A 26,781-nucleotide genomic window follows, 5' to 3' on the forward strand; every position below is an offset into this window, starting at 1 on the left:
CTCCTGTCTAGCACAGAAGGACATGGAGGAGATGGGGTGACCGGCCTCTGAGAAATGACGTGCAATTGGAGATTTAGGGTAATTTCTCCCTACAGCACTCTTGTGTTCTATAATACATGTTCTTATCTGTCTACATATGCAATTGTCCTTGAAATAGAAGACAGGTTTGTGTGCCGACGATTTACACTGATGATGGCATGAGGCCGAAATGTTTGTGTTTTGTTTTCACCTTTCTTGCACTATGATTTTTTTGGGAACCATGATGTTTTAATAAACATCTTTATTTTGAATTCAAGCCTAAGTTTTGGATATATTCATTTTTTCGACAATGTGTGGGTCTCCAGCTCTTCCAGTATTCTTATTTGACTCCTATGCACCTGGAACAGGTGCAGATTACGCAGATTACCTCTTCTCATTAATTATAATCCACATAATAATTCAAATTTCCTGTTGCTGCAGGATTAATCAAATTAAGATCCTACATCTGTAACTTTATCCTGATTAATAATACAAATCTAAACATTATTCTTTCTAGCTTCCAATTTGATGCTCTAGTCGTAGAAGTGAAAATGGACTCAGACTCACTCGTATTGCATACAGATAATCATCCACATGTGAAAAAGAATGGCATTATTTATGTTTTACCATGGCATTATCTGAAAATGACTGCAATTGAAAAGGTCTTATTTTCTTCCTTTTCTGTGTCAATCAATCATGCTTCAATGTTTCAGGAAATTGCAGAGCTAGAAGATAAGAACAGAGAGCTGATCCAGAGTATCCAGGAACTGCAACACGGACCAATATCAGGAAAGACAACTTCCAAGACGTTTTCCCCAAATCAGATAAGTATTTAGTTTAGTTTATTAATTCTACCATAAAAACAAAAAAACAAGCACACATAAAACTTGAAAAAGCCATACATGCACATGAGTAAAATCATTGAGGATAACACACAATAACATCTGGGACTTATTTCCATTGTGGTCCTCTTGAGACAAGATGGCTAGGCAAGATCCAACACGGTTGAACACAGTATGGCAGCGAGATAACAAAACAAAAAAAAAAGAAGAAGAACATCTGTCTCATCATTGCAGTTACATCGTAGGGTACATTCATATGGGCACATAAGACATCAAACTGTTTTTTACTTTATTTTTTAAAGCTGCCCAGAGAAGACGTCGTTTTTATGGGCAGAGGCAACTCATTCCACTCTGAGGCTCCAGTTTACAAGAAAGTACCTTTTCCAACGTTACTCCTGAACCTGTATAAGCACACATTAGCAACACCTGATCTGGTGCTGTGGTTGTGTGCATCCCTAACATGGGGAAAGTAACCAGTCAGATATCTGGGCGCAGAACCATAAATACTCCTGTAAACCAGACCCATTCTAATCTGGGACACCCTAGCCTCAACAGGCAGCCAGTTGAGTTCCTGAAAGCAGCTCCTGCCTATGTGAGTACGTGGACTCACCTTCAATACTACCCTGATCAGCTTATTCTGGGCTATCTGGAGCTTCCCCTTCAGAAGCTTGGATAAGCCCCCAAACCAGGAAGTAATAGCATAGTAAAAATGGCATTGAATGAGGGCAGTGGCTAGCACTCTCATGGAGTCCTTATCAAGCAGCTTGGACTTTCTAGCCAAAAACGTAGTCCTGGCATGAACCTTCCCTAGCACTTTAATGGCCATGCTCACACTCCCCAAACTTCCATCAAAGATGCATCCAAGGTAGCTAACAGAGGTTTCAGTAGTCAACACCTCACCCCCTAACTCCACTCTGATTTCAGAGGACCAACACAATTTAGGTCTGGATCCAAAAATGATTGCCTCGGCTTTACCTACAGTGCATTCAGAAATTATTCAGACCCCTTGACTTTTTCCACATTTTGTTACGTTACAGCCTTATTCTAAAATGGATTACATTAGGGGTTTTTCTCTCATCAATCTACACACAATACCCCATAATGACAAAGCAAAAACAGGTTTTTTTGAAATGTTTGCAAATGTATTAAAAATAAAAAACTGAAAAATAACATTTACATAAGATTTCAGACCCTTTACTCAGTACTTTGTTGAAGCACCTTTGGCAGTGATTACAGCCTCGAGTCTTCTTGGGTATGACGCTACAAGCTTGGCACACCGCGAGCTGCCCAGTGACACGAGCCTACCAGACGAGCTAAATTACTTCTATCCTCACTTCGAGGCAAGTAACACTTGGACTGGGGCCAACTATTTGCACACCGGGATTCTTCCGATGGCATTGAGGAGTACACCACATCAGTCACTGGCTTCATCAATAAGTGCATCGATGAAGTCGTCCCCACTGTGACCGCACGTACATACCCCAACCAGAAGCCATGAATTACAGCAACATCCGCACTGAGCTAAAGGGTAGAGCTGCCTCGCTTCGAGGCAAGCAACACTGAAGCATGCATGAGAGCATCAGCTGTTCCGGACGACTGTGTGAATACGCTCTCCGTAGCTGATGTGAGTAAGACCTTTAAACAGGTCAACATTCACAAGGCCGCAGGGCCAGATGGATTACCAGGACGTGTACTCCGAGCATGCGCTGACCAACTGGCAACATTTTCAACCTCTCACTGTCTGAGTCTGTAATACCAACATGTTTCAAGCAGACCACCATAGTCCCTGTGCCCAAGAACACTAAGGTAACCTGCCTAAATGACTACCGACCCGTAGCACTCACGTCTGTAGCCATGAAGTGCTTTGAAACGCTGGTCATGGCTCACTTCAACACCATTATCCCAGAAACCCTAGACCCACTCCAATTTGAATACCGCCCCAACAGATCCACAGATGATGCAATCTCTATTGCGCTCCACACTGCCCTTTCACACCTGGACAAAAGGAACACCTATGTGAGAATGCTATTCATTGACTACAGCTCAGCATTCAACACCAGAGTGCCCTCAAAGCTCATCACTAAGCTAAGGACCCTGGTACTAAACACCTCCCACTGCAACTGGATCCTGGACTTCCTGACGGGCCACCCCCAGGTGGTAAGGGTAGGTAACAACACATCTGCCACGCTGATCCTCAACACGGGAGCCCCTCAGGGGTGCGTGCTCAGTCCGCTCCTGTACTCCCTGTTCACTCATGACTGCATGGCCAGGCACGACTCCAACACCATCATTAAGTTTGCCGATGACACAACAGTGGTAGGCCTGATCACCGACAACGATGAGACAGCCTATAGGGAGGAGGTCAGAGACCTGGTCGTGTGGTGCAAGGACAACAACCTCTCCCTCAATGTTATCAAGACAAAGGAAATGATTGTGGACTAAAGGAAAAAGAAGAGGACCGAGCACGCCCCCATTCTCATCGACGGGGCTGTAGTGGAGCAGGTTGAGCGCTTCAAGTTCCTTGGTGGCCACATCACCAACAAACTAACATGGTCCAAGCACACCAAGACAGACGTGAAGAGGGCACGACAAAACCTATTTCCCCCAAGGAGACTGAAAATATTTGGCATGGGTCCTCAGATCCTCAAAAGGTTCTACAGCTGCACTATCGACAGCATCCTGACTGGTTGCATCACTGCCTGGTATGGCAACTGCTCGGCCTCCGACCGCAAGGCACTACAGAGGTTAGTACGTACGGCCCAGTACATCACTGGGGCCAAGCTTCCTGCCATCCAGGACCTCTATACCAGGCGGTGTCAGAGGAAGGCCCTAAAAATTGTCAAAGACTCCAGCCACCCTAATCAAAGACTGTTCTCTCCGCTACTGCACGGCAAGCGGTACCGGAGCGCCAAGTCTATGTCCAAGAGGCTTCTAAACAGCTTCTAACCCCAAGCCATTAGACTCCTGAACATCTAATCAAATGGCTACCCAGACTATTTGCATTGCCCCCCCCCCCCCCCCCCCCCCCCCCTCTTTTATGTTGCTGCTACTCTCTGTTTATTATCTATGCATAGTCACTTTAATAACTCTACCTACGTGTACATATTACCTTAATTACCTCGACTAACCGGTGCCCCCGCACATTGACTCAGTACCGGTACCCCTGTATATAGCCTTGCTATTGTTATTTTTACTGCTGCTCTATTATTTTATATTGATTTTTTGGGGTATTCGTTCTTAAAACTGCATTGTTGGTTAAGGGATTGTAAGTAAGCATTTCACTGTAAGGTCTACACCTGTTGTATTCGGCGCATGTGACAAATACAATTTGATTTGATTTGTTTTGGGGAGTTTCTCCCATTCTTGTCTGCAGACCCTCTCAAGCTCTGTCAAGTTGGATGGGGAGCGTCGCTGCACAGCTATTTTCAGGTCTCTCCAGAGATGTTAGATCGGGTTCCAGTCCGGGCTTTGGCTGGGCCACTCAAGGACATTCAGAGACTTGTCCCGAAGCCACTCCTGCGTTGTCCTGGCTGTGTGCTTAGTGTCGTTGTCCTGTTGGAAGGTGAACCGTAGTCTGAGGTCCTCAGCGCTCTGGAGCAGGTTTTCATTTTTTGGATCTCTCTGTACTTTGCTCCGTTTATCTATCCCTCGATCCTGACTAGTCTCCCAATTCCTGCCGCTGAAAAACATCCCCACAGCATGATGCTGCCACCACCATGCTTCACCGTAGGGATGGTGCCAGGTTTCCTCCAGACATGATGCTTGACATTCAGGCCAAAGAGTTCAATTTTGGTTTCATCAGACCAGATAATCTTGTTTCTCATGGTCTGAGAGTCCTTTAGGTGCCTTTTGGTAAACTCCAAATGGGCTGTCATGTGCCTTTTACTGAGGAGTGGCTTCCGTCTGGCCACTCTACCATAAAGACCTGATTGGTGGAGTGCTGCAGAGATGGTTGTCCTTCTGGAAGGTTCTCCCATCTCCACAGAGGAACTTTGGAGCTCTGTCAGAGTGACCATCGGGTTCTTGGTCACCTCCCTGACCAAGGCCCTTCTCACCCGATTGCTCAGTTTGGCCGGGCGGCCAGCTCTAGGAAAAGTATTGGTGGTTCCAAACTTCTTCCATTTAAGAATGGTACCCTTCCCCACATCTGTGTCTCGACACAATCCTGTCTCGGAGCTCTACGGACAATTTCTTTGACCTCATGGCTTGGTTTTTGCTTTGACATGCACTGGCAACTGTGGGACCATACATAGACAGGTGTGTGCCTTTCCAAATCATGTCCAGTCAAGACTCCAATCAAGTTGTAGAAACATCTCAAGGATGATCAATGGAAACAGGATGCAGTGAGCTCAATTTCGAATCTCATAGCAAAGGGTCTGAATACTTATGTAAAGAAGTGTATTATTATTATTTTTTTTTTTAATAAATTTACAACAATTTCTAAAAACCTGTTTTTGCTTTATTATTATGGGGTATTGTAGATTGATGAGGGAATAAAAACAATTTAATCAATTTTAGAATAAGGCTGTAACGCAACAGAATGTGGAAAAGTCAACAAGTCTGAATACTTTCCGAACGCACTGTAAGTGCAGAGATAGCTTACTGTCTCCAAGCCATTTGCTAAAGTTAGTAAGCTCTGTGCTAAGTATGCTCTCCAACATAGTTTTACTTTTATGAGACACCAGAAGTCTAGAGTCATCCGCATAAAGGAAAAGACAACAAGAACAAGCATCTTTCATATCGTTTATATACATTAAAAACAGGAGTGGCCCAAGCATGCTCCCTGCGGAACGCCAAAATGTATTGGTTTTGCCTGAGACAGTGAACCATTAACCTCTACCACTTGCCCCCTATCTGACAAGTAGGACTACCCAGCCTAGAGGGATACTGCTAACCCCAGTGCCTCCAGTTTGTAGATTAGGAGACAGTGGTTAACTTGATCAAAGGCCTTCTGTAGGTCAAGCAGTCCCATTCCACAAAGATTTCCCTCATCAATCTCTTTCCTGATGAAGTCAGTCAAGTATACATGAATCAGTGGAGTATGTTTTTCTATACCCCAACTGAAAATCATACATTAGGCTTTGTTTATTGACATATTCATATATTTGCTCATGTCTAACTCTCTCCAGGATCTTTGATGTTATGCTGAGGATAGATACAGGCCTATAATTCCTTCTTATACAGAGGTAGAACTTTAGCTTGTTTCATGTCCTTGGGAAAGACGCCTTGTTCAAGATAGAGATTAACGATACAGTGCCTTGCAAAAGTATTCATCCCCCTTGGCGTTTTTCCTATTTTGTTGTATTACAACCTGTAATTTAAATTAAATTTTATTTGGATTTCATGTAATGGACATACACAAAATAGTCCAAATTGGTGAAGTGAAATGAAAAAAATAACTTGTTTCAAAACATTCTAAAAAAATTAATAACGGAAAAGTGGTGCGTGCATATGTATTCACCCCCTTTGCTATGAAGCCCCTAAATAAGATCTGGTGCAACTAATTACCTTCAGAAGTCACATAATTAGTTAAATAAAGTCCACCTGTGTGCAATCTAAGTGTCACATGATCTGTCACATGATCTCAGTATATATACACCTGTTCTGAAAGGCCCCAGAGTCTGCAACACCACTAAGCAAGGGACACCACCAAGCAAGCAGCACCATGAAGACCAAGGAGCTCTCCAAACAGATCAGGGAGAAGTACAGATCAGGGTTGGGTTATAAAAAAATATCAGAAACTTTGAACATCCCACGGACCACCATTAAATCCATTATTAAAAATGGAAAGAATATGGCACCACAACAAACCTGCCAAGAGAGGGCCGCCCACCAAAACTCACGGACCAGGCAAGGAGGGCATTAATCAGAGAATCAACAAAGAAACCAAAGATAACTCTGAAGGAGCTGCAAAGCTCCACAGCGAAGATTGGAGTATCTGTCCATAGGACCACTTTAACCCGTACACTCCACAGAGCTGGGCTTTACAGAAGAGTGGCCAGAAAAAAGCAATTTCTTAAAGAAAAAAATAAGCAAACACATTTGGAGACTCCCCAAACATATGGAAGAAGGTACTTGGAAGGTATGAAAAAAAAATAAATTATGCACTCACTAACTGTAAAGTCGCTCTGGATAAGAGCGTCTGCTAAATGACTAAAATGTAAATGTAAATGTACTCTGGTCAGATGAGACTAAAATTGAGCTTTTTGGCCATCAAGGAAAACGCTATGCCTGGCGCAATCCCAACACCTCTCATCACCGTCACCATTTTTTTCATTGGCAGGGACTGTGAAACTGGTCAGAATTGAAGGAATGATGGATGGCGCTAAATACAGGGAAAGTCTTGAGGGAAACCTGTTTCACTCTTCCAGAGATTTGAGACTGGGACGGAGGTTCACCTTCCAGCAGGACAATGACCCTAAGCATACTGCTAAAGCAACACTTGAGTGGTTTAAGGGGAATTAAATGTTTTGGAATGGCCTAGTCAAAGCCCAGACCTCAATCCAATTGAGAATCTGTGGTATGACTTAAAGATTGCTGTACACCAGTGGAACCCATCCAACTTGAAGGAGCTGGAGCAGTTTTGCCTTGAAGAATGGGCAAAAATCCCAGTGACTAGATGTGCCAAGCTTATAGAGACATACCCCAAGAGACTTGCAGCTGTGATTGCTGCAAAAGGTGGCTCTACACTAAGTATTGACTTTGGGGGGTGAATAGTTATGCATGCTCAAGTTTTCTGTTTTTTTTTGTCTTATTTCTTGTTTGTTTCACAATAAAAAATATTTTGCATCTTCAAAGTGGTAGGCATGTTGTGTAAATCAAATGATACAACCCCCCCCCAAAATCAATTTTAATTCCAGGTTGTAAGGCAACAAAAAAGGAAAAATGCCAAGGGGGGTGAATACTTTCGCAAGGGGCCTAATACAATTGGCAATTTGCTCAGCAGAATCTCCAAGAAACCTTGCAGTAATATTATCCAGGCCTGTGGCTTTGGAGCATTGAATCTCTGCTAACTCCCTAACTCTGCATAATACTTATTGACTTGGTCGTTTCCATACAAACTAGAACTGGTGGGCAGGTTGCTAACCAGCTTGCTGGCAACAGAAGTAAAAAAATAAAAAATAAAGACTTGAATTCATTGGCAACCTCTGCTTTTTCATATACCATCTCCCCCCTGATGTTCAATACTGTTTAGATTGTTTTTGGTAGAACTACTACAGCCTAGTTCCTTAAATGATTTCCAAAGCTTTTTAGGATCATTTTTGTTCTCAATGATTTTATCAGCAATGTAACCCCTCTTAGCTTCATCCATCCTGCTCTGTGCTTCATTTCTGTGATCTTTATATATGAGAAAATCAGGCTGCTCTTGAGAGTTCTTAAATTTCTTAAAGACCTTATTCCTGGCTTGGATAGATTATAGGATCTCATGATTAAACCAAGGGCTAGATCTCTGCTTTACTCTGACCTGTCTAATGGGAGCCATCTCATTCACCACATCAAGGAATATACATTTAAAGGCTTCCCAGGCACTGCCTACCCTTACACTATCCAGCACAGGTGACCAGCCAATTGTACCCACTTGCTCCCTAAACATTTCAACACAGTATTTTTTGAGTGCTCTGATTCGAGCAGTCTTGAGACATTTAAATATATCTTTAAAAAACCTCCTTGTGCAAAATGTAATCAAAGTATCACAGATTCCATAGACTCACTCCACTCTGCGATATTTTGGATTTATCAGACACCAGTATTAAGTCAATCGTACTTTGCAGTTTTACATACTCGGGTAGGATCTTTTATCATTTGGTTCAGAGCAAGTGATCTACAGAAGTGCATCAATACATTGTGAGTTGGGTTATCCTTTTTGCAAACATCAGTATTGAAATCCCCTAACAAAATGATTTATTTCACCAGGGAATCATTACAGTTTGACGACACAGTTTCGAGACCTTCATAGAATGCATTCTGATTGGGCGACCTGAAACACCCCCAAAAATAAAAATCGCCTTGGTTTTGGGAAGGTAGATATCCAGCCAGACAATGTCCAGAGCATCGATTAAATCCGATCTGACGTTATAAGCAATGTCCAATCTTACAAAGGCACATATCCCCCCACCGTTCTGATTCTGATCCTTCCTGACAACAGAGTAATTGCCTATCTCAAACCGATTAATCCAACCACGTATCTGTAAAACATAAGACACCCACCTCTGATTTGCGAACCAACAGCCGTAACTCATCAATCTTTGGTTGTAGGCTTCGGAATTCATTTTCACGTGGCATTTTATATAAGAATCCAATGTTGAATTGTGGTTTTGAGAAATTACGACGTTTTCGGTAAACATCCTGAATCTCACTTAGCAAAGACACCATTTTAGCACTGACGTGTTTTAAGCCTCAGAGAGGGAACTATAAATATGAAGTTGAACTGTAAGTGCAGATGTTCCATATGGAATAAGCTGAACTGACTCTGACTGATCCAAACTCATCATTCTCTGGGCTGGTAAATAGCGAGTCCACACAGACACAACTGCTTTCTCTCACACTGTTATTGTCTGAAGTCACTTTTGGGGAGAGAGTGTGTTTATTTAAACAGACGTGTTTTTTCCTTCTTCCGTGATAGGATACAGTCTTCCATAGAGAAACTGCTGTCAGCCTGTTTATTCTGTCTTTTGCAATTACTTAAGGCAATGTGAGATGTTACTTTCCATTCATTTGTTATCACTCAGATGGGCCAGTTTTAGGATGTAAAATGTAGGTCTTCATTATCAGAATTGAATTAGCCCACAGTACATGTATCATATGATGTAAATAGGAGAACACACCTGATGTGCATGTACTGTATCATTTTGTGTGAAATGTTAATTTTTACATTATATCAGTACTGTAGGTTTCTAAAATATTGAATATCCACCAAGAATAGCCAATACTTAATCATGATTTCATTTTTGAAGTGCACTTTATAATGGCACCAAAATACTTTCTTCCTTATGGCATTACACCTTCACAAGCAATTAACATTTCCAAATGTATATTAAGTATGTAAATAAGGAAATCGTGCTCAGTGTGCAGTAAGGTTTTAAATGTGTGTTGTGTTCATTCTAGATGCACCCCGGAAATGACCGTGACCTTAAACATCCCTCATGAGGAGCGGCTCCCCATTTAGATGTGTGACAGACTAGGAGAGACACGACTTGTGTCGCTTGGCTGCATTTAAACCTGTTGGGCTCTTCTTGGCGCAACCCCAAAATGTCTGTTACACTAACGGAGTGCCCATCTTCTCAAACCAAGTTCCTCATTCTAATACAGCTCAACTGGGGCCAATAAACTTTTGTAAACCTTTCTAATAAATACCTCCAGGGTTCAGGTTCAAATCATTTGCATATTCTTTGAAAGAGAAAGGAACTTCAAAAAAGTACAATTTATTCTCATTTTTTTTGCAGTGGAATCATACACTATATATACAAGTATGTGGACACCCCTTCAAATTAGTGGATTTGGCTATTTCAGCCACACCCGTTGCTAACAGGTGCATAAAATCGAGCACACAGCCATGCAATCTCCATAGACAAACATTGGCAGTAGAATGTCCCTACTGAAGAGCTCAGTGACTTTCAACGTGGCACCATCATAGGATGCCACCTTTCCAACAAGTCAGTTCGTCAAATTTCTGTCCTGCTAGAGCTGTCCGGGTCAACTGTAAGTGCTGTTATTGTGAAGTGGAAACGTCTAGGAGCAACAACGGCTCAGCCGCGAAGTGGTAGGCCACACAAGCTCAAGGAACATGCTGAAGTGCGTAGCGCGTAAAAATCGTCTGTCCTCGGTTGCAACATTCACTACCGAGTTCCAAACTGCCTCTGGAAACAACGTCAGCACAAGAACTGTTCGTCGGGAGCTTCATGAAATGGGTTTCCATGGCCGAGCAGCCGCACATAAGTCTAAGATCACCGTACGCAATGCCAAGCATCAACTGGAGTGGTGTAAAGCTCGCCGCCATTGGACTCTGGAGCAGTGGAAACGTGTTCTCTGGAGTGATGAATCACGCTTCACCATCTGGCAGTCTGACGGACGAATCTGGGTTTGGCGGATGCCAGGAAAACGCTACCTGCCCGAATGCATAGTACCAACTGTAAAGTTTGGTGGAGGAGGAATAATGGTCTGGGGCTGTTTTTCATGGTTCCGGCCAGTGAAGGGAAATCTTAACGCTACAGCATACAATTACATTCTAGACGATTCTGTGCTTCCAACTTTGTGGCAACAGTTTGGGAAGGCCCTTTCCTGTTTCAGCATGACAATGCCCCTGTGCACAAAGTGAGGTCCATACAGAAATGGTTTGTCAAGATCGGTGTGGAAGAACTTGACTGGCCTGCACAGAGCCCTGACCTCAACCCCATCAAACACCTTTGGGATGAATTGGAACGCCGACTGCGAGCCAGGACTAATCGCCCAACATCAGTGCCCAACCTCACTAATGCTCTTGTGGCTGAATGGAAGCAAGTCCCCGCAGCAATGTTCCAACATCTAGTGGAAAGCCTTCCCAGAAGAGTGGAGGCTGTTATAGCAGCAAAGGGGGGACCAACTCCATTTAATGTCCATGATTTTGGAATGAGATGTTTGACAAGCAGGTGCCCACATACTTTTGGTCATGTAGTGTATGAACATTTTATGTGTTTATTGGTATGGTTTCATTCAGCTATAATTTATGGTCTATAATTGCCAGTTGAATCTCAATTATTGGCTATTATCACATTCTTCAATGTGCCGGTGCACAGAAAATAATTTTCAATATTTAGAATATGTTTATTGTTTGCTTTTTCTCTCCACAGTAAGTGCCCCAGTGAGAGTAACCACTTCCAACCCTCACTCGCTTCACAAATCTCCTCAGACCCTGTAATGGTAGTTTTGGGAAGTCTCTCACTGTAATTTACTTAAGTGTGGGAAAGAACTGGCTTTATAAACAGTGTAGGGCCTTCATCTGGCCATCGTACGGCCGACTGGTCTGATTACTTATGTTGTTTCAGTTGGAAAAGATTCAGCAGAGCCTCAGAGAATACAATTTCCTGGTAGAGAGCGCTGGTCTGCGGCTAGGGGTGTGAACTCTGCCCTCTCACAGTGTTAGGACAGAACTGATTTACAGATGTGTGTGTGTACTGATTTTCTCAAACTGAAAATATGCAGCATACTTGTAAAAGTGCTTTTAATGGAACTTGGCTCACTTTTAATGTATTTCTGTACTTTATAAAGGGTTCAACACTGGGGCTTGACTTGACAAATCTAAACAGACATGGATGTAAGGACGAGACACATCCTGTCCCCATATTTTCTATTGATATTTATATAAAGCAGTGGTTGTCCTGCTTGGGCAATGTGTCATCATTAAAGGCACCCTAGTACATCTGATTAAAATAACCAACTCATCACCAAGCTTTGATTATTTGAATCAGCTGTGTAGTGCCAAGGCAAAAACCAAAACCAAAACCAAAACGTGCACCCGGGGGGGTGGGCGGCAGAGTTTGGGAAACCCTGCCCCAGTAGATATCTGCACTGTGGAGGTAAATATTACTGTGGTAAAAGAGAGAGAAAACGAACAGTTTAGAACAGGAAGTGAGTTACTTTTACGTCATATAGTCGGGGTGGGTTCTTCGATGAGATTAAAGTGGACTCACACAGGGAAAAGTTCCAGCAGTAATGAGGGACTCGAATGAGGGCTGATTCGAAGCACGCACATCATCAAAGGACACGCTCTGCTGAAAACACCCATAACGCGCATTGCCTACATGCGTTAAACGGAATTTACAGCACGGGTGAGTATACATAGGTAGAAAACTAAAGTAGCCTAATTAACATACGCCATGTAGCCAACAACTTTTTGGACAGGAAGTGCAATAGCGTTCCTAGAAGAAGAGCTATGGTTTTATGAAAGCAAAAATAGGATATTGAAATGATTGTCCGCCCCATTACATTATTTAGGTGTTGACCAAAAAGTTAGTGGTGTTCGAGTTTTCCAAATAGCCTATTTGAATTAGCCTACACCATGGCTACGTCTCAGTGCATGTTATCACTGGAGGTGATTTGAAACATTGTGTCTGCCCTTGTGTGTGTGCATGTGCATGCCTTCTTGTGGGATACGGAGAGGGAGACAGAGAGGAGATAGAAAAAGAGAGGAGAGAGAGCGAGCGACCCCTGATTCCACTCTTACATTTTTTCAGGTTTGTCGAACTTTACAGGATGTTTCCATGACTCCAGGGGTATACTGTTACAGTGTCCCATCAGCTATTCTATACTAAGTGTAACAAAACTGATTGATACATTGGAAGCTTGCCTTGTTACAAGAACAGAATGACAGCTCGCACACAGCTCCCCGACACGAGACAACTTTACTATATGGTGAAGTCTGTGCTTTGCTCTGCAATGGAGAATACTGGACAAAATTAGAAGATTCATGGCTACAGTTGTGAGTAAATTCCAGACAATGTTATGTTTCAGTGCTATTTTACACTCAACAGGCCGTGACATTTTTGTTTGTTTCACAATTTAGCTTTAATCGGGGAGCAGTGTCTGTTTATGAACGGTTTATTATAGGGGTTGGTTATGTTATTTAGCCTAACCAACGTTATTATAGTAAACGAAAACTGAAACGAAAACGAAAACTAATCATGAAAAAACTATTTAGTAAACTGAAATAAAATAATTAACAAACCCGTTAGAAAAACTACAACTAAACTTAAACGATTATCTTTGACTCCAAAACTAACTAAAATAAAATAAAAGACATCAAGAATTATGTCCAGTTTTAGTTTTTTTCTAAACTTTGGGCAAAAATCGAATGGGGTTTTCAAGCTTACTGAATCGGATTGTAAATGTGGTTTAGAGGTGGTGATGTTTCAAAAAGGCCTAGCTTGTGCATCACTATCACTAGCTATCCTTAGCTAACATGGGAAAAGCAGCTAACTTGATTCTACTTACATGTACTCCTAAAGTTAAAAAGCATTGGATTGGTGTAAACATGGGCTAGAGAGTGTCTCCTTCCACCATATTTTTTGACATCAGTCTCAGCGCTATTCCTTTCAAATCAAATCAAATGTTATTTGTCACATGCGCTGAATACAACAGGTGTAGACCTTACAGTGAAATGCTTACTTACAAGCCCTTAACCAACAATGCAGTTTTAAGAAAGAATACCTAAAAATAAAGAGATAAAAAAGTGAAATAATAATAAATACAATCATTGACAAAAAAATAAAATAATTAATCACACAAAAACATCCAAGTCACATTGAGATTGACTTTATAATGTAAACCTAACCTAACCTATCACCTTAAGTATTACTGCCCCCCAGTTGCAGGTGACGTCCCAAAAAACACACAACAAACTATACAACACAAATGGCTCCTAGCCTGGCCCACGCATACTTTCTGTCCATAACACTAAAACTGAAACTAAATAAAATAAACGAAATCAAAATATTTTTATACAACTAGCAAATCAGGTGTGAAAATTGAAACTAAACTGAATTTCAAATAAATCGGAAAACTAATAGATATAAAAACGAATATAAAAACACAAAACTATAATAACCTTGAGCCTAACTCTTATGTCCTAGTAAATTATGACTTTATCTTCTGATTATGTTACATATTCGTCTTTTTAAGGGATGTTCTTTGCCTTTTCGCTAAGATGACACACACACAGAGAGAGGGCAAGGAGACTTTGCGTAGAAGGGCAAGTACTCCTATCCCTGCCTCTCATCAGCCGGGGACGAGAGGCAGAGACCCGCCAGCCGACCCCCATCACCCTCCGCTCGGACAGTCCGCCTCATACCATCCCGGAGACAAGTCTCTCCACTGCCGCGCCAACTGGTCTTCTGATGACTCGGATAATGACTCAGATGGCTCGGGAGCAGATTGTTTGTACCGCGTTGTTTTGCTAGGAGACCACGGTGTTGGAAAGTCGAGTCTTGCCAATATCTTTGCTGGCATACAGGAGAAGGATGCTCACGACCATACAGGAGGTGGGTTTTTTACCAAGCACAATTCTTATGATTACTATGAGGCTCTTTATGGTATGTAGCCTATTAACGCAACTATTTAGTAGTTTTTTCTCAATGTCTTATCAGTAACCTAAAAACTATTCAGTATCATACATCCTTATCTGCTAATTAAAATCTATGGACACTAATGACTAATGAGTTATTCAATTAGTTAATTAATTGATGCATCTCTTCAACAAAGACTGTCAAAGTAATGGTCACTGACATTGCCCTGGCCCTAATAACCTTGGCCAACCTGTCACAACCACATTGATTGAACTCTTGTATCTGTCACATGTAGTACTGAGTGACCTCAAAGCATTGATTGGCAGCTTGTATTGGCCCGTGCATTTTGCCATCCAGCTGTGCTATTGAGTGAGATGATTGGTGCAGTTTGTCCTTTTTGAAACAACAATTTCTCTTAAGTTCTCAATTTCTCTAAAAGTTTTTATTATGATAGGATAAAAGTCATAATATTTACAAAATAAATAATGAAAACGTTTAGGTCATGCCTGATACGGTAGCCTAGACACAGATAGTGGCTTCATTCGTTTGTGAGAGGTTCATGCTGTTGTGACTTGTGTGTGTCGTGTCTGCTGATGGTCGTGGATGGGAGTGAATGGCTGAAGATGTGCCCCAAATGGCACCCTATTCCCCTTATAGTGGGGTATCTCTGGTCAAGAATAGTGCACTATAAAGGGAATAGGGTTCCATTTGTGAGGCAGCCCAGCTGAATGTTGCCCTATAGCCCCTGGTCAAAAGTTGTGCTCTAAACAGGGAAATAGGGTGCCGTGTGTCGCAGCCGGCCGCGACCGGGAGACTCATGGGCGGCGCACAATTGGCCCAGCGTCGTCCAGGGTAGGGGAGGGAATGGCCGGCAGGGATGTAGCTCAGTTGATAGAGCATGGCGTTTGCAACGCCAGGGTTGTGGGTTCGATTCCCACGGGGGGCCAGTATAAAAAGATATGTATTCACTAACTGTAAGTCGCTCTGGATAAGAGCGTCTGCTAAATGACTAAAATGTAAATGTTAAAAATGTGTGTGTGTGTCAGCTCCTAGCTCTCCAGAAAGATAATGTCTCTCCTCATGAGACGTCCCTCTGACATCATCAGGAAAAAGTGTATAGCTGTCCTGTTTTCAGCTTGTCACTGACTGGTAATGTTGTTTTTAGTTTTGTGTCACTTTGCTTGACTGACAGCAACTAAACTGTTCTTCTTAGTGGACTCCTTGGTTGGTTTAGAGCTGGTGTGGTGAATGGCAAGTGTTTTATGAGGAAAGAACAGCATTACGAGGACATTACAACACATTCCATTGTAGGCATATCACTTGTTTGCTTGTTTACAGGTTCTGACCTTCACAGTACCCAGATCCAGAACAAATTCAAGGAAACTTACAGTATTATACAGAGCCATGATTGCAAGGAACTCCCTTCCATCTCATATAGGTCAAGTGAACAGCACACCTGGTTTCAACAAAAATAAAAAAACAACACCTCACGGCACAACACCTCTCCCTCGAGACTTTTTGTGTGTATGTACTGACATGTACAGTGGCTTGCGACAGTATTCACCCCCTCGGCATTTTTCCTATTTTGTTGCCTTACAACCTGGAATGAAAATAGATTTTGGGGGGATTTGTATCATTTGATTTACACAACATGCCTACCACTTTGAAGATGCAAAATAAAAAAAATTGTGAAAAATAAAAATTGAGCGTGCATAACTATTCACCCCCCCAAAGTCAATACTTTGTAGAGCCACCTTTTGCAGCAATTACAGCTGCAAGTCTCTTGGGGTATGTCTCTATAAGCATGGCACATCTAGCCACTGGGATTTTTGCCCATTCATCAAGGCGAAACTGCTCCAGCTCCTTCAAGTTGGATGGGTTCCGCTGGTGTACAGCAATCTTTAAGTCCTACCACAGATTCTCAATTGGATTGAGGTCTGGGCTTTGACTAGGCCATTCCAAGACATTTAAATGTTTCCCCTTAAACCACTCAAGTGATGCTTTAGCAGTATGCTTAGGGTCATTGTCCTGCTGGAAGGTGAACCTCCGTCCCAGTCTCAAATCTCTGGAAGACTGAAACGGGTTTCCCTCAACACTTTCCCTGTATTTAGCACCATCCATCATTCCTTCAATTCTGACCAGTTTCCCAGTCCCTGCCGATGGAAAAACATCCCCACAGCATGATGCTGCCACCACCATGCTTCACTGTGGGGATGGTGATCTCGGGGTGATGGGAGGTGTTGGGTTTGCGCCAGACATAGCGTTTTCCTTGCTGGCCAAAAAGCTCAATTTTAGTCTCATCTGACCAGAGTACCTTCTTCCATATGTTTGGGGAGTCTCCCACATGCCTTTTGGCAAACACCAAATGTGTTTGCTTATTTTTTTCTTTAAGTAATGGCTTTTTTCTGGCTACTCTTCCGTAAAGCCCAGCTCTGTGGAGTGTATGGCTTAAAGTGGTCCTATGGACAGATACTCCAATCTCCACTGTGGAGCTTTGCACCTCCTTCAGGGTTATCTTTGGTCTCTTTGTTGCCTGTCTGATTAATGCCCTCCTTGCCTGGTCCGTGAGTTTTGGTTGGCGGCCCTCTCTTGGCAGGTTTGTTTTGGTGCTATATTCTTTCCATTTGTTAATAATGGATTTAAATGGTGCTCCGTGGGATGTTCAAAGTTTCGGTAATTTTTTTATAACCCAACCCTGATCTGTACTTCTCCACAACTTTGTCCCTGACCTGTTTGGAGAGCTCCTTGGTCTTCATGGTGCCGCTTGCTTGGTGGTGCCCCTTGCTTAGTGGTGTTGCAGACTCTGGGGCCTTTCAGAACAGGTGTATATATACTGAGATCATGTGACACTTAGACTGCACACAGGTGGACTTTATTTAACTAATTATGTGACTTCTGAAGGTAATTGGTTGCACAAGATCTTATTTAGGGACTTCGTAACAAAGGGGGTGAATACATACAGTTGAAGTTGGAAGTTTACATACACCTTAGCCACATTTAAACTCAGTTTTTCACAATTCCTGACATTTAATCCTAGTAAAAATTTCCTGTCTTAGGTCAGTTAGGATCACCACTTTTTATTTTAAGAATGTGAAATGTCAGAATAATAGCAGAGAGTGATTTATTTCAGCTTTTATTTCTTTCATCACATTCCCAGTGGGTCAGAAGTTTACTTACACTCAATTAGTATTTGGTAGCGTTGCCTTTAAATTGTTTAACTTGGGTCAAACGTTTCGGGTAGCCTTCCACAAGCTTCCCACAATAAGTTCGGTGAATTTTGGCCCATTCCTCCTGATAGAGCTGGTGTAACTGAGTCAGGTTTGTAGGCCTCCTTGCTCGCACACGCTTTTTCAGTTCTGCCCACACATTTTCTGTAGGATTGAGGTCAGGGCTTTGTGATGGCCACTCCAATACCTTGACTTTGTTGTCCATAAGCCATTTTGCAAGTATGCTTGGGGTCATTGTCCATTTGGAAGACCCATTTGCGACCAAGCTTTAACTTCCTGACTGAAGTCTTGAGATGTTGCTTCAATATATCCACATAATTTTCCTTCCTCATGATGCCATCTATTTTGTGAAGTGCACCAGTCCCTCCTGCAGCAAAGAACCCCCACAGCATGATGCTGCCACCCCTGTGCTTCACGGTTGGGATGGTGTTCTTTGGCTTGCAAGACCCCCCTTTTTCCTCCAAACATAACGATGGTCATTATGGCCAAACAGTTCTATTTTTGTTTCATCAGACCAGAGGACATTTCTCCAATAAGTACGCTCTTTGTCCCCATGTGCAGTTGCAAACCGTAGTCTGGCTTTTTTTATGGCGGTTTTGGAGCAGTCGCTTCTTCCTTGCTGAGCGGCCTTTCAGGTTATGTCGATATAGGACTTGTTTTACTGTGGATATAGATACTTTTGTACCTGTTTTCTCCAGCATCTTCACAACTTTTCAACCAAAGTACGTTCATCTGTAGGAGACAGAACGCGTCTCCTTCCTGAGCGGTATGACGGCTGCGTGGTCCCATGGTGTTTATACTTGCGTACTATTGTTTTTACAGATGAACGTGGTACCTTTAGGCGTTTGGAAATTGCTCCCAAGGATGAACCAGACTTGTGGAGGTCTACAATTTTTATTCTGAGGTCTTGGCTGATTTCTTTTGATTTTCCCATGATGTCAAGCAAAGAGGCACTGAGTTTAAAGGTAGGCCTTGAAATACATCCACAGGTACACCTCCAATTTACATGTACATTTTAGTCATTTAGCAGACGCTCTTATCCAGAGCGACTTACAGTTAGTGAGTGCATACATAATTTTTATTTTTTATACTGGCCCCCCGTGGGAATCGAACCCACAACCCTGGCGTTGCAAACGCCATGCTCTACCAACTGAGCTACATCCCTGCCGACCATTCCCTCCCCTACCCTGGACAACGCTGGGCCAATTGTGCGCCGCCCCATGGGTCCCCCGGTCGCGGCCGGCTACGACAGTGTGGCACAGCTAGCACTGCGATGCAGTGCCTTAGACCACTGCGCCACTCGGGAAGTGACTCAAATGATGTCAATTAGCCTATCAGAAGCTTCTGAAGCCATGACATCATTTTCTGGAATATTCCAAGCTGTTTAAAGGCACAGTCAACTTAGTGTATGTAAACTTCTGACCCACTGGAATTGTGATACAGTGAATTATAAGCGAAATAATCTGTCTGTAAACAATTGTTGGAAAAATTACTTGTGTCATGCACAAAGTAGATGTCCTAACCGACTTGCCAAAACTATAGTTTGTTAACAAGAAATTTGTGGAGTGGTTGAAAAACAAGTTTTAATGACTCCAACCTAAGTGTATGTAAACCTCCGACTTCAACTGTAGATGCAAACACATGCACACACTACATGTTAATGTTTTTAAATGTATGTAAATTGTAAAGTCTTTTGTCTGTAAGGTATTTTTCGTTATGTGTTGGACCCTAGTAAGACTAGCTGTCACCATTGGCGTTGGCTAATGGGGATCCTAATAAAATAAAATCAAAAACCTACATTGTCACTTCAACTCAAAGACCTAGACTCAACTTTTCAAGGCTTTGCCGGACCATTTGTCCTTGTCTTGTGCAGCAGCTTTTACATTTTCCTTTCAACTCTACACTTATTGTAACAAGTTCTTTCACTCTTGGCCAAAGTGTGTTTTAGTCTCGCTGTCACAATGGCAAGGAGGATCTAATCAGACTAAACTAGACATGGCTCAATGCTTTTTTCCATGGCTTAGATTCCATGGTCATGATGATATGGTAGTGAAAGTGTAATAACTCTATAGCACACTTGAACGGTAGTAGGGATAAACACAACTGTAGAGTTCTTGGATGTCAAGAGTTCTTGTTTGATGTCAATTATATATAACCACATTTGTAAAACACCTCCATATTTTTGTTACTAAAGTCAAAAGCTTAAAATGGACATGGCATAAGTGACTCAGCATAACAAAAAAAGAGATTCTGCACACTGAAATCTATGCTCCCATGTGGTTTATTGACAGCAGTCTACAAGGTTTCGAACCTTAGGTCTCCATCAGGTATCCATTCACAAAGAACAAGCCTATATTTAGAGAGAGATATCCTAAAATTACATCACACCTGCTAGCTGCAACCAATAGTAGACATGTTTGAAGGAGGTGACATAAATTATGCGTAATCCTTTCTTTATCTACAAGAATAAAACAAGTTGTATTTATATTTTTACCCTATGCTGCAATGTCTAGACTCCCTTTTAGAATGTTTTCCAACGTTATTGAGGTACAGTATGAAATAAGATATTTTCTAATCTCTTTCCTTGTTTTTTGTTTGTTTAGAGGAAACCTATGAGAAAACCATGACTGTAGATGGGGAGGAGACTACCCTCATCGTCATGGACAGCTGGGAGAACGAGAAACAGGTATGACACAACACTAACCCTCAACCTCAACATCTTTATCACAAGAAATGGATCGCACAGTAGAGGAGAATATGATATCCTCTCCCATCAAGACTCATTTCAAAAAGAAAAAGGGGTGCAAGCTTTCTAATTCATATAACTTAATCTTACTCGGTGTCACTTGAGAACACAAACACTGAGGTAGTGCAAAGAAACAAATCAGCTTGTGCTAACTGAACCATAAGGCTCTATTCTATTTACTTCAAAACAACTATGATATCTAGAGGCGACCCTGCCCCTCCCTCGGTTTTGTGGAAAAATATATGTGCTTGCACTGTGTGCCTGTAGCTAAACTCCATTGAGTCGAGCTGAAGTGGGGCGAATCCTGGCTGTGCTGGAGTCAGTGAGTGGTGGCTCCAGTGGCATGAGGCGAGCATCTGTATGGGACACCGATGGCTGTGGGGCCTAATTACTCCAGTATTGATTACAGCTGGGGAGTGAAGCGTGCAGGCCAAGCCACGTGTTGACTTGTTTGTACTGGGTTAGAGGAGATATAGGGACATAAGGATGTCTATAAGGACAGTGGATTGAATGCGTTGAAGGGCACCAAGTGTCACTAGAGGCAGAAAGTCAGATAGATGTATGTCTGACCAATGACCGTACCTGGGGACCAGAGTTCTGTGTTCACAAATACATAGAAATCCACTTGGGGCCATCACAATTAGCTTATTCCCTTTTCGAATAACGAAATTAAAACTTAATGTTGACCATCACTTATCTCAATTATCTTTTGAATGCATGAGTGCATTTTCGACATCAAAGTTGGCTTCAATGATTATAACAGAGAACACATGCTACACTCTTAGAAAAAAGGGTTCCAAAAGGGTTCTTTGTGAGGCAAAGAGTTAAACCTTTTTCATCTATGAACCGTTTTTGGAAGAAAGGGTTCTTTGATGATTCTTTGGAAGGCAAAACAGATTCTTTGGAAGGCAAGAAGGGTTTTACATTTATTTATTTTATTTAACCTTTTATTTAACTAGGCAAGTCAATTAAGAACAAATTCTTATTTACAATGACTGCCTACCAAGAGGCAAAAGGCCTCCTGTGGGGACGGGGCTGGGATTAGACAAAATACACATCACGACAAGAGAGACACCACAACACTACATAGCGACCTAAGACAACAACACATGACAACACAGCATGGTAGCAACACAACATGACAACAACACAGTAGCAACACAACATGGCAGCAGCACAACATGGTAGCAGCACAAACATGGCCCGAAGGGCATAAAGGTAGAAACAACAATACATCACGTGAAGCAGCAACAAGTGTCAGTAAGAGTGTCCATGATTGAGTCTTTGAATGTAGAGCTGGAGTTAAAACGGTCAAGTTTGGGTGTTTTTTGCAGCTCGTTCCAGTCGCTAGCTGCAGTGAACTGAAAAGAGGAGCGACCCAGGGATGTGTGTGCTTTGGGGACCTTGAACAGAATGTGACTGGCATAACAGGTGTTGTATGTGGAGGATGAGGGTTGCAGTATGTATCTCAGATAGGGGAAAGTGAGGCCTAAGAGGGTTTTATAAATAAGCATCAACCAGTGGGTATTGCGTCGGGTGTACAGAGATGGCCAGTTTACAGAGGAGTATAGCATGCAGTGATGTGTCCTGTAAGGAGCATTGGTGGCAAATCTGATGGTAGAATGGTAAAGAACATCTAGCCGCTCGAGAGCACCCTTTATTGCCGATCTATAAATTACGTCTCCGTAATCTAGCATGGGTAGGATGGTCACCTTAATCAGGGTTAGTTTGGCAGCTGGGGTGAAAGAGGAGCATTTACGATAGAGGAAACCAAGTCCAGATTTAACCTTTGCCTGCAGCTTGGATATGTGCTGAGAGAAGGACAGTTTACCATCTAGCCATACTTATGTGAGGTGACTACCTCAAGCTCTAAACCCTCAGAGGGGGGGTCATTCTTCTCACCAAACTACATGACCTTTGTTTTGGAGGTGTTCGGAACAAGGTTAAGGGCAGAAAAAGCTTGTTGGACACTAAGAAAGCTTTGTTGTAGAGCGTTTAACACCAAATCCGGGGAGGGTCCAGCTGAGTATAAGACTGTATCATCTACATATAAATAGATGAGAGAGCTTCCTACTGCCTGAGCTATGTTGTTGATGTAAATTGAGAAGAGCGTGGGGCCTAGGATTGAGCCTTGGGGTACTCCCTTGGTGACAGCCAGTGGCTGAGACAGCAGATGTTCTAACTTTACACATTGCACTCTTTGAGAGAGGTAGTTAGCAAACCAGGCCAAAGACCCCTCAGAGACACCAATACTCCTTAGCCGACCCACAAGAATGGAATGGTCTACCGTATCAAAAGCTTTGGCCAAGTAAATAAAAATAGCAGCACAACATTGCATAGAACCCTCTGAATCATACGTTTTATATTGTAATTTTTGCCTTTCTTTTAAATAGTGCCTGAGCATTAGTGTTTATCTCAGTGTTTAACGTTTAACAACAGGAGTTTGAGTAATCTGATCAGTTTAAAAAGAGGTGTGAGAATGTCTTAAACTGTACCTATATGGGAAAACTCAAAACCATGCCCATCATAACCATTTCTCAGCATGCACTATTGCAGGTTGATTTTTAGAATTGTTTCAATATCTGTGTTTTTGCATGTATATTGATTAGTTAATTACTCTTATGCTACACAAACTAATCCAATATGTTAGTAGTTGGACTTATTGCAGCCGTTACTGAGATAGTAATTCCAGTTTAGATGATTTAGGTCATCTCATTTATCAATCTTCCCTACCCTGGCAGTCATTCTGAATGCAGGTTGCAGTTGATTAAAAGTTGTTGGATATCCTCACTCTGGCTGGATTCCAATAGGAATTACACATCACTTTGCATGCCAGCATAATGTGACTTGCAGGCCTGATGTGGGTCGTAAACCAGGAGTTTCCTAACACCACTGTGTTAGGCTATAACTAGGCTCTCAAAGAAAGGCCTTATGATGTATGTAATGTATTGTCATAAAGAGTTCAAGGCTAATAAACCTGGTGGAACCGTTCATAGAGGGTTCTGGGAAGAACCCTTCAAAGATAAAACGGTTCTCGGTAGAACCCATCTAGGAAGAACCTTTTGATTATAAAAGGGTTCTTGCTAGAACCATTTATAGATTGTGCTAGGAAGGACCATTTACAGGGCATTCTATAGATGGGTTAGTTGACAACGTCACGAAAACGATGTGCGTGCTTCCATGGGGTAGAAGTCAGCGTGTTGTTGTGATTCTGGATTGTCAGATTTCTAGCAAGAATGTGGGGAATCGTAAGGAATCGTAAGTGGCTCATTTCAGCTCGTTTTATCTTGTTCTTGATACCATGTCTTGTTTTGAGGTGTTTTGACTGATTTCATATGAATGCTAATATGGCTTTGCTCATTCTGCAAATATATTTATGTTTTCAATAAACATTGTAGACAAAATATAGCTTACATGTTGTCAACAATCTAAGCTGTGATGGATATTTTTATGTTTGTGCTTTTCTAATAACCAATTTCTGTGTTCTATTAATGTGCTTTTCTAATAACCAATTTCTGTGTTCCTGCAAGTGACTGAACGAATCCTCACTATCAGTATCTGCAATGTGGCAGTACGCCAAGACCCTTGTTTTGAGAATGAAAGATATCTCAGTTTCAAGGTCTCAGCTTAGAGAAGAAGCCTCTTGAGGTATTGGTCTGTCACATGCATGACCCAGTATTGGTCGGTCACATGAATGAATCAAATGTTAATGATGAATTAATTATGAATGATGAATAAGCTAAATCATGCAAATATGACTTGTCTGCAGTATATAAGAGAACTAAACGGGAATGCTCCGGGAGAGCTCCTGATCGACATGTGTACATGGTGCATTGAGTTGGTTGGAACCTCTCCAGCATGCTGATAATAAAGGATGATTAATTTAATATTGACTTCGGGTGTCCCTGTGTAGAACTTCCACAACAAAGCCAACCCTGTTTATTTTGCCCCATAGTTGCGTACGCGTCGGTTTTGTTGCTAAACAACCAACCCGTCTATAAACTAGCACCACATTTTCAGTGGAAATTGTTAAAAGTAGTCCTTGTGCATAGAGTTGTATGGTTTGTTTAACTTTGCAATCATTGTTTTTTGTTCAACATACATTTTAAAGTAGAAAAATCTGAGTCTCAGTGTCACTCTGTTACCATGGAATTGCCCTTCTACTTATACACTCTTAGAAAGAAAGGTGCTATAAAAGTCCAGATCCCGGACGAGCTCCCAAATATGGCTGTTGTTGGTGAATGTTGAACTTCTCTCTGAACTATGTCTTTGTCTGTGTCTTTCAGGAGGAGGATGAGGAATGGGTCCAGGACTACTGTATGCAGGTGGGCAATGCCTACGTCATAGTTTACTCCATCACAGACCGTACCAGCTTCGAGAGTGCCTCTGAGTTACGCATCCAGCTGCGGCGCATACGGCAAGCCGAGAACATTCCCATCATCCTCGTGGGCAACAAAAGTGACCTGGTCCGTTCCAGAGAAGTGGCTGTAGAAGGTAACGTTGATTCTAATGATAATGTCATAATTAAAGCATCTCTCCACACCTTCTGAACAGTGACTTGATGAGAGCCATTTAAGCAATATGAGCAGCACTCTGCTTTTAAGAGACTAATACAGTTTGGCATACAATAGTCTGTGCTGCACTTTCTGTGGACTTCATAGTCAAACAAGCAAAAGTTACAACTACAGAATATGATCATAATTTATATCAAATGTTGCAGTCCACACGACATACTGTGGACTGTTCCCTTAACATTCCATGAGTTGGATTTACAGCATACATCTAATACACTAACACTGTATTTTACAATGTCACCGTAATTCTTGATGATTTGGTCAATATTTTGATATTTAACCTGTTCTGCAGATGAGAATAAGCTTGTGCTAATTCTGGTGCAATGTATCAAATTTATTTATGTTATGAGTTTCACCTGATCCCTGACCAATAAAGACATGAATCAAACGTAGACCTCTCAAACGTAAACACCTCACGTATGACCTCTTCTTCCTCTGTGCTCTGCTCTCTCCCAGAGGGCCGTGCATGTGCCGTGGTGTTCGACTGCAAGTTCATCGAGACATCTGCTTCGCTCCACCACAACGTCCACGAGCTCTTCGAGGGCATCGTCCGGCAGATCCGCCTGCGGCGAGACAGCAAGGAGACCAACGAACGCCGGCGCTCCGTCTACAAGCGCAAGGAGAGCCTCACCAAGAAGGCCCGCCGCTTCCTCGACCGCCTGGTTGCCAAGAACAACAAGAAGATGGCGCTGAAGGTTCGCTCCAAGTCCTGCCACGACCTGGCCGTCCTGTAATGGTTGCTGTGTGGCCAAGTGGTTCACGCAGACTCAAACTCTCCTCTTTGCCCTAACACTGTGTTCTTCGGGCGGCCATCTTGTGGGTCAAATCCGGAAACCAACTAACGGCTGTATTGTACTGTCTAGAGAGACTAATTATATGCTCCAACCCCCTAGTGGTAAAGGGGAAGGACGTTGTTTGTTATTTTCTATTTATTTCAGCCATTCAAAGCAATTGGGTTGAGAAAATGTGAGGCAATTGAGACTTTTTTTTGTTGCTATATCACAGATTCACTGAGAATTCGTTTGCTAAACAGACAGCTTATCAACTGTTTGTCTTACATCTACACTATCAGTCAAATGTTTGGACACACCTTCTCATTCAAGGGTTTTTCTTTATTTGTTTTACTATTTTCTATATTGTAGAATAATAGTGAAGACATCAAAACTATGAAATAACACATATGGAATCATGTAGTAACCAGAAAAAGTGTTAAACAAATCAAAATATATTTTATATTTGAGATTCTTCAAAAAGCCACCCTTTGCCTTGATGACAGCTTTGCACACTTGGCATTCTCTCAACCAGCTTCATGAGGTAGTCACCTGGAATGTATTTTAA

The 26,781-nt window shown here is 42.2% G+C and overlaps 1 protein-coding gene across 1 annotated transcript; it reads left to right on the forward strand.

Annotated features, from left to right (window-relative positions):
* Positions 1-12,590: 12,590 nt before the first annotated feature.
* On the forward strand, positions 12,591-26,531 carry LOC311137876 (GTP-binding protein REM 1-like). The gene is made up of 6 exons (XM_084172483.1): positions 12,591-12,664; positions 13,070-13,314; positions 14,514-14,872; positions 20,727-20,809; positions 25,156-25,363; positions 25,900-26,531. The coding sequence occupies exons 3-6, from the start codon at positions 14,539-14,541 to the stop codon at positions 26,175-26,177; spliced, it is 903 nt and encodes a 300-aa protein (XP_084028609.1). The 5' UTR covers positions 12,591-12,664; positions 13,070-13,314; positions 14,514-14,538; the 3' UTR covers positions 26,178-26,531.
* Positions 26,532-26,781: the final 250 nt, after the last annotated feature.

The sequence above is a fragment of the Coregonus lavaretus genome (genome assembly GCF_964263955.1).
Source record: "Coregonus lavaretus genome assembly, chromosome: 12".
In the NCBI taxonomy this organism is placed as follows: domain Eukaryota; kingdom Metazoa; phylum Chordata; class Actinopteri; order Salmoniformes; family Salmonidae; genus Coregonus; species Coregonus lavaretus.

Bases quoted from the DNA above. Each gene is read 5' to 3' on its own strand.
- LOC311137876 (XM_084172483.1), top strand. From the start codon at position 14,539: ATGACACACACACAGAGAGAGGGCAAGGAGACTTTGCGTAGAAGGGCA. The intron at 14,873-20,726 runs GTGGGTTTTTTA...TTGTTTGTTTAG, and splicing joins TGCTCACGACCATACAGGAG to AGGAAACCTATGAGAAAACC. The intron at 20,810-25,155 runs GTATGACACAAC...TGTGTCTTTCAG, and splicing joins GCTGGGAGAACGAGAAACAG to GAGGAGGATGAGGAATGGGT.